Source organism: Dipteris shenzhenensis, chromosome 31 (assembly GCF_047967505.1).
Source record: "Dipteris shenzhenensis isolate YYH24624 ecotype China chromosome 31, Dip_SZ_1.0, whole genome shotgun sequence".
In the NCBI taxonomy this organism is placed as follows: domain Eukaryota; kingdom Viridiplantae; phylum Streptophyta; class Polypodiopsida; order Gleicheniales; family Dipteridaceae; genus Dipteris; species Dipteris shenzhenensis.
In genome coordinates this window covers 22966784-22980194 of record NC_141626.1, presented here as the reverse complement: position 1 = coordinate 22980194, position 13411 = coordinate 22966784, and the positions used below count along the sequence as shown (strand labels likewise).

At 40.2% G+C, this 13411-nt stretch overlaps 1 protein-coding gene across 1 annotated transcript; it reads right to left on the bottom strand.

Moving 5' to 3' along the window:
* Positions 1–10824: 10824 nt before the first annotated feature.
* On the bottom strand, positions 10825–12955 carry LOC147881215 (ethylene-responsive transcription factor SHINE 3-like). Its single transcript, XM_087402355.1, has 3 exons — positions 12861–12955; positions 11565–11746; positions 10825–11480 (listed from the first exon to the last, which is right to left on the bottom strand). The coding sequence occupies exons 1-3, from the start codon at positions 12953–12955 to the stop codon at positions 10825–10827; spliced, it is 933 nt and encodes a 310-aa protein (XP_087258481.1).
* Positions 12956–13411: the final 456 nt, after the last annotated feature.

Here is a 13411-nt window from a genome sequence, read left to right as displayed (position 1 = left end):
ATTCCTTTGTCTATGTAGGATGGAAAAAAGAAATACATGTCTGATGTATTTCATGTCCCGAATATCACCAAGAACCTAGTTTTTGTTGGTTAAATGGTTGAGCAGGGCTTGCAGGTCAGATTTAATCCTCATGGATGCTTTGTTGAGGATATGAAAAATAAAGGTCGCTTGATAGCAAAAGGGAAGAAAAAGGGTAGGATGTTTACATTGGATGCGGACATGCCTAAATTTAGTGTAGTAATGTTTGGACATGGGACCAGTGTAGTTGCAGATATTGATATTTGGCATAAACACATTGGTTATGTTAATGTACAATGACTCAAATTAATGCAAGCCCAAAATATTGTTGCAGGATTGCCTAAGTTCAAGGTTGCAGAAATGCATAAGGTATGTGAAGCTTGTCAATTTGGAAAACAGGCAAGGAAACCATTTCCTAGACATGTTCAAGAGAGTAAGAGGCCATTGGAATTAATCCACTTTAATGTGTGGACTACTAAAGCTACATCTATTGGAGGCTATCATTATTTTGTCACTTTTATTGATGACTACAACAGAAAAGTTTGGGTGTATTTTTTGAAAAAGAAAAGTGAAGTGTTTGGGCATTTCAAAGCTTTTAAAGCTACGGTTGGAAAAGAAACAAGTCTGCAAATAAAATGCCTAAGGTCAGATGGAGGGGGAGAGTACCTCTCAAATGAGTTTGCAAGTTTTCTGCAAGAGCATGGCATAAAGAAGCAATATTCATGTAGTCATACCCCACAACAAAATGGACTTGCAGAAAGGACAAAGCATATTGGAGAGGTATCTCGTGCCATGCTTAACGAAAAAAACCTGCCAGATTATTATTGGGCTGAAGCAGTTGCTACAGCAGTCTACATAATGAACAGGACTCCCACTGCATCAATACATGGCATGATGCCAGAGGAGAGGTATACTGGTAGGAAACCAGATATTTCTCATTCGAAAGTTTTTGGTTGCATTGCCTATGTTCATGTGCTAGATGAGTTGAGATGCAAGTTGGATCCAAAAGCTGAGAAGTGCATCTTTATTGGTTATTCTCTACAGCAGAAAGGGTATAGATGCTATAACCCTTCTACTCGTAAGTTTACAGTGAGCAGAGATGTTGTTTTTGATGAGATGAGCAGTTGGTATAAACCAGTAAATGTGATTGATGATGTAGATGCACAAAATGGTAATGCTGCACAGAATTCACAGCAGTAATCACAAAATATTAGTGGACCTGTAGTGTCCTCTAGTAGTGGTTCACATACTTCGCCATGGACAAGTACATTGAGATTAGGAGGATCTTCTCAAAGCAATGCAGATAGTGGTATGCAAGTATCACAAAAAGGAAAAGAGAAAGTAGATCAGCCCATGGTTGATGTGAATGTAGGTCACTCTTATATGGATGGTGAATCTAGTGGCTCAGAACAGACCCTTGATGATGAGTTGCAATTGGGTATTCCTTCTGTTGTTACACCTGGAGTAAGGAAGACAAGGGATGTTTTGAGAGCACCTGGTAGTGAGCCTATTTTGCACAGGTTTACTAGAGCTAGGTATCTTGTGGATAGGCTGAAATATGATGGATTTACAGCCATTCACTATGCCTATATGGTCAAAGTGATACATGAACCAGAACCCACTTCTTTTGAGCAAGCCATGGGAAAAGAAAAATGGGAGAAAGCCATGGATGAAGAAATGGATGCCTTGGAAGCAAATGCTACATGGGAATTGGTGCCTTTGCCTAAAGACAAGAATGCAATTGGCTACAAGTGGGTTTATAAGGTGAAGCACAATGCAGATGATTCTATGAACAGATACAAGGCAAGATTAGTTGTCAAGGGGTATGCATAGACATATGGCATTGATTATGAAGAAACATTCAGTCCGGTTGCAAGGATGGCAACCGTAAGAGCAGTCATTGCTATGGCTGCATCAAAGGGATGGTCTTTACATCAGATGGATGTAAAGAATGCCTTCTTGCATGGTGATTTGCAAGAAGAGGTCTATATGGAGCAGCCACCAAGTTATGTTCATGCTGTTCATCTTGAGTTTGTTTGCAGGTTGAAGAAAGCCTTGTATGGCTTGAAGCAAGCACCCAGAGCATGGTCTGACAAGATAGGACAGTATCTTGTCACTATTGGTTTTCAGATTTCCAAGGCAGATTTGTCACTTTATGTGAGAAAAAAAGAGAAAGGTATTATGCTGCTTGTCATTTATGTTGATGATTTGATCATCATAGGTGATAGTGATGAAGATATCCTTCATATGAAAATGCTATTGAAGCAGAAGTTTGAGATGAAGGATTTGGGAGAGCTGCGTTACTTCTTGGGCATTGAGGTGATTAGATCCACAAGTGGGATATGGCTCTTGCAGAGGCAGTATGGATTAAACATACTGTCCAAATATGGGATGACAAGCTGTAAGCCTATTTTAGTTCCTTTGGAGCAGAATGTGAAGTTGAGCACAGATGCAGGTGAGCTTCTGGAAGACCCTACTATGTACAGATGCATAGTAGGAAGTTTGATTTATATGACTATTACCAGGCCAGATTTGAGCTATGCTGTTGGTTTGGTAAGTCAGTTTATGTAGGCTCCAAGGAAACTGCATTTGGATGCGACTAGATGCATACTGAGGTATGTGAAGTCCACATTATAGTATGGACTATTTTATGAGACTGGGGTTCAGATACAGTTGCATGGATACACTACTGCTGATTGGGCTGGTAGTATTTCTGATAGACGATCTACCAGTGGATATGTGTTCTCTTTTGGGAGTGCTGCAGTCACTTGGAGCAACAAGAAACAGCCTACGGTTGCCTTGTCAAGCACAGAGGCTGAGTACAGGGGTGCAGCAATGGCTGCATGTGAGGTAGCTTAGTTGCATAAGCTACTTTATGATATGCATCAGTCTACACATGGGCCAGTTGTCATTTATTGTGACAACATGAGCAGTATACACTTGGAAAATAACCCAGTCTATCATGCTAGAATAAAGCACATTGAGGTATATTATCACTATGTGCGGGAGAAGGTTCTAGTAGGTTTTATTGATCTAGTTTATGTCAGCACAAAGGATCAGGTAGCTGACATATTCATGAAGGCATTGGGTGTAGAGAAGCTACGCAAGTTTAGAGACCTACTTGGTGTGTAGGAATTGGGATTGAGCTTGAGGGAGAGTGTTGAGATATCAAGCTCCACTCGTGATATGCCAGGGTGACCATTGTGCATTTATGTCACCGACTTGTTAGCTGCAGATGAGGTTGGTACACCGCCCATGAATAATAGCTGGATGATAGCTATCTTTATGTACTCTAGTTAGTGGCTCAGTTAGTATGACACCTTAGTTAGTTGAGTTTGGTTTGAGACCCACATATAGGGTTCACCTATTCTTTTGTACTTAGAGTTCTTTTGGCTTTCACAACTAAGGAGAGGAAAACTGTTTTCAGCCTACACCTTTGTGTATATTCCCCCATTGTGTATGTGAGAAAGCTGCAAGTGAGACTCCTTCCTTCTCTCCCACTCTCTTCACAACAAAAAGGATGTTTATAGGCTATGGCAGATGGGACACAAACAATATAAGGAGCACATCATACACATGCTTGACATAATGCAGGTCAATAGTTGTACTTCCAATGCTATATGATAATATCTTTTTTCCTCATAAATCATTACATTGGTTAATTTTCATTTGCATCTTATGATTTTATTTTATTTTGGAGGGGGGATGGAGGGAGGTAATATTTTTTTGCAAAGTTACCATTGGTTGAAATAACAACCACCACTACTACACACGGGTCCTATTCCGATGCTTAAGGACCGATGATTAGCGTGTGCGGGGTGCTAATCATCGGTAATCAAAGTGGGATTCATTAAGGGTTGCTATATAGCGACTTTAGGTAAACGTCGCTATATAGCGATGTTTAAAGAACATCGCTATATAGCAACCTTTATTAGACTTGTAAATCGTCGCTATATAGTGACACTTATTAGACTTGTGAATGGTTGCTATATGGCGACATTGAGACAGTTTCCTATAGCGATGCTTTACAGAGAGTTTTTTCTCATACCGACATTAAAAGATAGTTTTTCCCAATCACAATTTTTTTTCTTTTTCATACATGTTTGATCCTTTGAGAAAATAAAAGTACAAGAGCATGTACATCAAGCCTCTGAAGCTCACATATTCATGTCCAAGTTTGAGATGAAAAAAATCAATGAAGAGCATTTACATCAACAGCTTCAAGTCTAATGTGCCAAACAAGTCTATCTCTAACTCTATACCGAGTTGAGATCTATATCATCATCATACATGTATCAATGGATCTTTAAAAACCAAAGCTTCGATTAATTAAATCATTAGTATGCACCTACTCACAATGCTCGGGAAGAACAAAAGTATCACTTTCATCAGTCCAAAGTTTGGTGGAGTCTATTGCAAAGAAACTGCTACTGTCTTTTCTCACTGTCGCATGGGGACTGTTGTAAATAGTTCTAAAACCATTTTACATCAAAAATGAAAATACTAAATTGTCTGAAATCAATTTCATAGATTTCGCATATGGTTCCACAATAATTGAACTGTGAGGAGAGAAGATTGGTATCTGACGCAATTGCTCGGCTATCTCGTGTGAAGTTAGCCATGACTCCACAATCATACGTGACTCTCTTTGAATCAATGCATTCCACGCGAAAATGTCATCCATATGACCAAAATGCACTGTACCTTTTGTACTGCAAAAGAGCATCATTAAAACAATAAAGAAGCATCTATTTTATAGCGTATATTGCCAACAAATAATCACTTAATTACGTCAAGAGGTAAGAAACTGACATGCATCATACATCCAGATGATAACTCTCGCTCGCGCTCGTTTATTGTCTCTCCATCGCGTTCGACTTTACGTAGAGCTAGTTGTAGCCAATCAAGTGACATGTGAGTGGGGAGAAGGGCGAGATCCCGTGGATATGGTTGTGATCACCTGTACATTACTCTGAATCTCATCCTTGCATTTATTCTTTTTGCTTTGGCCGCTTCATAACTCTCAATCCACTTCTGCATCTCCTTGCTATTGAGGATACAAAACTTATTGAATTTCTCCATTTGCTCTTTGCTCATCTTTCTTTCAATCCTTTTTCCTTGGAGAACCTCGCCAATGATGCAATCATCATCCTTGTTATGCCAAGCTTCTGGCATATTGAGATCCGTGGATACAAGAAACTCCGTGATATATACTAATGACTCTTGCACAAGCCATCCCTCTGCCATGCTTGCTTCTGGTCTTGCTCTTTGTCTTACAAATCCCTTGAAAGTTTTCATAAACCGCTCAAGAAAAAACATCCATTGACTATGAACGGTACTTGCAATGGCCACCTCATCAACTATGTGCACAAGCAAGTGCACTTGAGTTGTCATAATGCTCGAGGGAAAGTGCTTCTCAAGCAAGCATACGGCTTCGATGGATTCCACCCTAGCCTTCTCAATGCTCAATATGGAGATCTCTTTTTGAGATATCCACCTATTTCACATGCCCATGTAAGATATATTCATAATTAGTCTACAGATTATTCACATTAAATTGAAGAAAATGCAATCAATGCGATTTGATAGTAAGCATACCTCACAATACCACTGATCTTGAATATAGCATTTCTAACATCTTCTTGTAAGCACCCTTTTATTGTAATTGGGAGGATGAACTATCAAAGCAACAAAGAAGTCATGTCAATAATATAACATAATCATAACATAATCATAATCATGGGACTTGAACTCCTCTATCAAAGGTGCCATGTACACGTCCATATTTTTGGCCTTGTACTTCCCTGACACAAGTAGTGCAAGCATGAGGTGTCCCTTTTTTATTGTTGGCCATGGTGGGATATTATAATTCACCAAGACTATGGGCCATGTTGACCAAGATGTCGAGCGTAACCCGAAAGGATTCATGCTGTCCATGGCGAGCCCAAGATGTAAGTTGCATGGCTCCCTTGCAAAGTCCGGTCACTGATTGTCTATGTGCTTCCAAGCTGCACAACTGGGAGCGACAGTAGATTGGGCTGGGGTGGCTTCTCGCACGGTATAAGTCTACTCCTACTTCTAATCTCACTTTTTAAACTGTTTTATTCTTTAAGTTCCAATCTAATTTCCAATTAATATGGTTTCACTCTTAGAATCAAAGCTCGAACATCCCATCATCGGAGGTGAGCGATGATGATGAGGGATTAGGCTTACACAGCTTCGATGAGGGCCAGGGATCAGGTGTAGCTCATGAGGTCCAAGGAGCAAATGCAGCTCACGAGGGCCAAGGATAAGGCCAGCAAGATGAGGACGAGGACGATGATAATGATTTGGATGAGCAGCAGCAGTAGTAGTAGTAGTAGTAGTATTAGTAGTAGTTTGCGTATACTTCACCATATATATGATTTTGTATATCGGCTCATTTGAGCGATTTCGTATCACCCTTTTTGAAAGGGTAATTTTGTAACAAACAATGTTGTATATCTTCAACATGTATATGCTTCTGTTGCTCGGTTCATTTGAGCGATCAGCGATATTTATTAATGTCGCTATATAGCGATGCTATTATAGCGACCATTCTTTTCCGACGCTTATCGCGACGTAAATAATGACCTTTGTGCCCATCAAAAAAAAAAATTTAGTGTAAAAAAGGTCGGTATTTTCGTCGAAAAAGGACTTATGCCTTGTAGTGCACCATACTGATTCTAGTTTCCTGAAGCCTAGTAGTTGAAATAACAACCACCACGTTGGTTCTAGTTTTTGCAAACATGATGGTTAAAATAACAACCACCATGCTAGTTCTAGTTGGGAATCTATGTACCCTAATGTGAGAAAGCCAATCCGGTCATTGCACGATGGGTTCTACCCACATGTATACATATACTCAAACAATATGCTATATAACAAGTGTAGTAGGCACATACAATGTGCTACATCGTTCATACAATGTGATAATGGCACATGGTGCATGATACATCACATTCAATGTGATACATTGAATGTGCAATGTGTGCAGTATGGTCCTAGTAGTCTAAAGTCCTGATCCTGACACATGAAAAGAAATCCACAACCTAGCCCCACAATGGCAAATCACTTGTATTGCACATTCCTAACACATGAAAAAAAATACCACAACTTTAGCCACAATGGAAAATCACTTATACTGCACATTGTCCTTGATGAAATTATAGAGATTTTCCAGTACACTTATGACATGTCCAATAGAACGAGATCAATAGATCATGCTATCTCCAAACTATAATGGGTGATATTTATAATTCCATAAAAAGCCAATACAATCCAAGCAATTTTTGATTGAGCCCAAGCTGAGTGTTTCATTTCATGTGCTAAAGTTCATGCAATGAATATGTGAAAAGTGTTGGAACCTTTTCACTATCATGTGCTAGTTAGTACCAATCTTAGTAATGGCTAGTCACTAGAGGTCTTGGGAGGTGTACTACTAAGAAACCCTATGTATCATGTGTGTTCAAGGAGTATTTTCTCCCCAATAAAAACACCCCTCTTTACTTATGAGCTAACGAATTTGTTCCTAAAGTTGAATTGAAAAACCCTTATGTTATTATAATCTTATTAGACTTTTTCCAAAATGTTTACTTAAAATACCACTCCTTTTGAATGTGTGTGGTACAATAAATTATTTGAGGTGATCCCCCCAAGCTTGAGGTTGTCCAATGCTTTTATAACTACGGGAGAATGCATCAGTGGGTGTATCCAAATTTTTTGAAGTTCAAGGAGATAGTGGAGAGACATACTCTTTTGCTAGTTTTAGCCACTGTGCTGGTTGTGTGTGTGTGTGTGTGAGTGAGAGAGAGAGAGAGAGAGAGAGAGAGAGAGAGAGAGAGAGAGAGAGAGCACAATTATAGAAATAATTGTTAATGTGCCAGTTGCAGCAGCCACTATGTTGGTTGTCTACTACTTTTTTTTTTTTTTTGGGGGGGGGGGGAAGGGTATATTTGTTTATGACTCAAAAAAGTGACATGATAATCAATACATCAATCGGAAATATATTCCATTCTTTCAAGAGATCAAAAAAGCAAAACTACAATAGTAACCAAAGATATAATAATTGCTAGACCGCCACAAGTCTTAATATCCAAGAGGAGTAACTAGAGATATATCGGTAGGAAGTCACATGTTCTAACAAACAGCAAAAAAAACCAAAGCTCAAACAACATGTCATAGGTCTACCCTCATAATTCCTATTTATGTAGAGATTTGTAGATGTTTGTAGATGCTTTTGTAATTAATTTTGAAAAGATGCATGGATGTCCCCAAGCAAGTTTCAATTACACTTTAGTAAGAGTTGGGCAAGCAAGCATTCAAAAATCATTTTATACCTTTTAGAAAAAATGTTTTTAAACATAAATCCAATGGCATAAAAAGATATTTGTATGCTTTCTTGATAGAAAGCTCTATGGAAAATACTTTGACATATTCCAAAACTCTCCCAAGAATTTTCATATTGGTTTATGGTTTGAGACATAATTTTGAGATAAACAAAAACACTATTAACTCTTAAAGGACAATAGCATCTCTACCTATGACTTTTGTGACAAACCCTATAATTAGTATGAGCCATTTTCTCCATCAAATTGACTACTTGGTCCGACACATAATTCTCCTCCTATAAGACCTTATCTTGTTTCAAAGGCGTTCCCAAACTAGCATGAGGGCATGATTTCAGGAGTCACATTGCTTCACAAAGGAATTGGCCTATGTGATACTCTTTTCTTTTGAGATGGTGGTTTCTTTGTTGAGATCTTGAGGAAAAACCACCTTTTGAGCAATAGAGCCACCTCTACTTTGCATTCGGAGAAAGGGCATGGCTGGATATACTTATCCATTGTTGGTGTGGTACATAGAAAAACTTTGGTGACCTAAATCCTAAATATTGCTAAAATTATGCTCTACATTTTGTAATTGCCCTAGAGCTAATTCTTTTTAGTTTATAAATTTGATAAACACTTGCACACAATCTTGTCTAAGTTATTGCCAACTTCCATAACTTTCCCTATCCAAGTTTGTATACCAAGTATTTGCAAGGGAGTGCACTACTAAGGCTAATTCATCACATTCTTGATCAAAAATCTTGTTATGATAATCTATGATTATTTGAAAGTGATCAATCTAGCCAAATACATCGTCATTTGGGTTGCCATAGCTGAAAGGTTGTGGTGGATAGACCATCAGATTAAAATATGGTGAAATGAATGGGTTGCAAGACAACCATTAATTCACTTGTTTTGTATATTGCAAAAGGGCTTAATTTTGCATAGCAAGGTGAACATTTTGTTCACTCACATGCTAAAGAAGGGACATTGGGCATTGCATTTATGGGGTCAAGATTACATCAAGGAGTTAAGAAGGGGAAGCCATTGTGATTTTGGTATGGAATAAAGAAGATTAAAGATTTGAAGGAGGTAAGGGATGAGTGGAAACACTTATTGGGGTGTCTCTAGGAGTGTTATATTATTCCAAGATGATCTAGTTTGTTTTACCTCCAAGAAGACCCTCGGGGGGTACACTACTAAGTTGTTGTATGTATCATGTCCGTTCAAGGGGTGTTTAAAAAACCCCTCAACTAAAATTTTTGCCCGAATAGAAACACCCCTCTTTACTTATGAACTAAGTGATTTTTTTCTAAAGTTATATTTAAAAACCCCTCCTATTATTGTAATCATGTTAAAATTTTCCAAAAAGTTAAATTAAAATACCCCTCCTTTTGAATGCATATGATACACTAAAATTTCTTGAGGTGCACCCCTTGAGGGAAGACCCTTAGAGAGCAAACACTTACATATATATACATAGGCAAGGAAGGCAAGCAACTAAGTGTTGTGTGATTGAAGCTAACTCGCCATCTAGGTCATGTACACCTTAGTCCTATTATTAACAACAATATAACAATGTGGCATGGGTGCTCATGAGCACTCCTTTCACCTTTCCAAAGGAGACAACCAAAAGGAACCTTTGAATATTGAGGGGGGCACACATAAATATGTAAATGTAGCATATGGGTTCAACAAAAGGAGTTTTTTCACATACACAAGGGGGTATTCAGAGAAAGCCTTGTGTTTTATTCATGATAAATTTACAGATAAAGGATTTTACAAATAAGCCTTGAACACACGTGAAACATAGGGTTTATACATATTGACCTCCGAGTTTGACAAAAAATAGGAAGCGAAGCATGCGTTCCATAAACACATAACGAGAGGATTCAAATTGGAAACCTTTCCTTCCAAGTTGAGGGCATAGGAAAGTAAAACCACGAAAAAAAATATAAAATAAACATATAACAAGTGGCAAAAGATTCAAATTGGAAAGAACACTTCCTCGAATGGGTTTGCTAATAATAAAATAGACTTGACTGTGTGCATGATAAACCTTTCGTTGTGATTGACTGTGTGCAAAACGGAAACGAAAGTTCCTCGTATAGACTAGACTCTAGAGAACTATACTCTGTTCCAGAGTATAGTTCTCTAGAGTCTAGTCTATACGAGGAACATTGTTCTGGTGATGCTATGTTGTAATGACGAAGAACAGAGTACAGAACATTGTTCTGGTGATGCTATGTTGTAATGACGAAGAACAGAGTATAGTTCTCTAGAGTCTAGTCTATACGAGGAACTTTACTTTTCTATTGTAATCGTATTGCTTGTAGGAGCCCGTCCAATAATTAGTACATCTCGGCAATCAATCCGATCCTTTTCTGCCATTTGAATCTAGTCGCTAGCGCTGTTACAAAAAATGCAAGTTTCTGTGAGAGACTCGACTGTTAACTCGCTACTGCCACAGCTGATCACCGTAGAGCTCTGCGCAAAATTCAGAGATATTGCAGAGTGGAAACGAGTAGAACTGGTGGCCTATGTCTGCAGCTGTGCATGTAGTCGTCGTCTTGCCGCTTCTGAACGCATCGGACTCGGCAAGTTCATCTTGGTCTGCAAGATATAAGGCCGGGACATAGTCAAAACACGGGGGGTCGATGTAATCAGAAGATGTGAGTGTCCATCCTTGTCGGTTATAAATACTCGGATCCCAGCTGCATGACTCAGATACGCAGCTCGTCCCTGCATGGATTTCATCACCAACTGTTGGCATCTCTAAAAGTGCACTAGAACTGCAGTTAGCGGGGTTCTTCTCGACCTCAAGATCTTCTCTTCCTGTTCTCAATTCATAAGTTTGTCGATCGTTTTGATGATGGACTGCAATTCTATCATCGTTTTGAAACTTGAGTGTGGTGACCCATTGAGCCTTGGAGTCTCTGCCCGGCCCTTTCTGCCAGACGCCTAGGTTTGATCTCTCAGAATCTAGCCTCAGGCAGATCAGCGACTGTCGTTCTGTTGAAGACTTCCTTGGCAAAATCTCGTCCTTGAGAACCGTAACGGTGGAGCTCGTATGAAGCTTTCTATGGGAATCGAGCGACGAGAATGCATATTGTCCTGAGGTGTTCGCTCTTTTGAGATTCAACGCGTTCCCGACAGCTGATCCGTCGGCCCCCAGCAGCGTGGCCGTGCAATTACAGCTCTCGAGCTTTGCTTTTACGGACGAGGAGAGGAGAGATGTCGACGATCTTGGTGGAGCGACGTTGGCATCGGAGGAAAAGTTGGTCTTAGCTTTAGGCCCAACCATTGAACGGGCTGCCTCGTCGTAGGCCTTGGCAGCCTCTTTGGCGGTTTGGAAAGTACCAAGCCACACTCTTGTTTTCCTGTATCGTTCAACAACGTACCGTGAACCGTCAGAAATCAGTCAATGGCCCAGAGGAAGGTTCTCAACTTCCCATTCTCTGTAAAAGTTTTCGTAAAGCTATCAACAATTATTTTGCCGCAATTTCAAATCAAATCACAGTGAATGTCGTGCTTTTGTTGCAAATTCGACGAGAGCTACAAAATAATGAACGCAGTGAATTCACGCTTTTGTTGTAAATTCGACAAGAGCTACAGCCTACAAGACAATGAACGCATTGACCATTGAGAATGCAGAGGAAATGAAATGCGCAATATAAACGCCTATTTTTTCTACCACGCTAACGAAACTTAGTTGTATTTGCAGTAGTCCTAAGGTCCAGGGAAACAAGGACTCAACAAAGAACTCAACAAAACTCTATATACCCCTAGAAACGCAGTCTAGCTGGTACTCCGGTTATTCGGCTACGCCCTTTTTACCCATTTCGTATACCCTTTCATTACATAGATGAACGCTAGATCTCCCCTTCCCATCACACTGCTCCATTCCATTTTACAATTTAGCCCCGCCCGCATGTACATTCTGGAGTCTTCTATTCCGGCTAGGAATCATCGCTAGTGAGCGAGCATTTTTAGCACCCTTCCTGAGCTTCAGCCCCATAGAACAAAGTGTAGCCTTCTACTCCGGATCATAACAAAGAGCACGCGTGTGAGCCCTACAACACTCAGGATAGACCCGACTCTTCAGCCTTTTTGTTTTTTCAACAGTCAGGATCAAGAGTCGCTCACAAAAACTAGAACATGAGAGGCTTGCAGCAATCAGGGTGGGTGCACTGCTGAGGTGCTGCTGCTCAAATTTGAGAGCAAGCAATTTGTAACCCTCATGGCAGAGAGCCACAGTCCATCGCAGGAGTAGTTTGTAAATTGAGTATTCATCAAGAATAGAGAGATCTACAAACTACTCCTGCGATGTACTCTAGCTCTCTACTTTCGATAATGGTTACAAGCCGTCAGCCCTCAGCAGTGCACCCACCCGCGTGCTTGCAAGCCAGTTTTTGTGAGGGGCGTTTCAACCTACAAATCATATAGCTCTCGGAGAAGCAACAAAGGAAAGGTGGCAGAAAGGAAGGCAGTTACGAGATGGAATGACGGATCTCAGCGACCCAGGAGCCCCATTGGCGTTGCCGAACACCCCGATATCGTCTGGGGCGAGAGGAGCGGTTGGATGTCATGGTAAGAGTCTAAGAGAAGGTGGCTAAAACTTGCTAAAAGGGATACGTGTGGGTGTGTGATGTGTGGGAAGAATCGACGCAAAGATACGAAGGGGGCCGTTGTATAGAACGGTCCTAGCACGCGTCCCTCGTCATGCACGCTCCAGCGTATGTGCCTGGCGCCCTGTGTACGCGCCGCCGATCGGTCTTAATTAACCATATTTATATGCAGCTTCTGTCTCTCTCTCTGTGTGTGTGTGTCTCTCTCTCTCTTTCCATGCACAGAGCCTACAGGAGCCTGTTTTGTACACAGAAGCCTGGTTTGGAATGCCGGCTACGGGCTGCGGGCTACTTTCAAGTGGCTACGTTTTGTAAGACATAGTAATTCTCCATGACCATGATCTCAAGTATCTTATTTACTTCCTCATCAACACCACATCATAGGAAGTAAAGATTCTCTGAGTTATAAGATTGTAT

Bases quoted from the DNA above. Each gene is read 5' to 3' on its own strand.
- LOC147881215 (XM_087402355.1), bottom strand. From the start codon at position 12,955: ATGACATCCAACCGCTCCTCTCGCCCCAGACGATATCGGGGTGTTCGG. The intron at 11,747-12,860 runs GTAACTGCCTTC...TGAACGATACAG, and splicing joins GAGATCCGTCATTCCATCTC to GAAAACAAGAGTGTGGCTTG. The intron at 11,481-11,564 runs GCTGTAATTGCA...CGAACACCTCAG, and splicing joins CGTAAAAGCAAAGCTCGAGA to GACAATATGCATTCTCGTCG.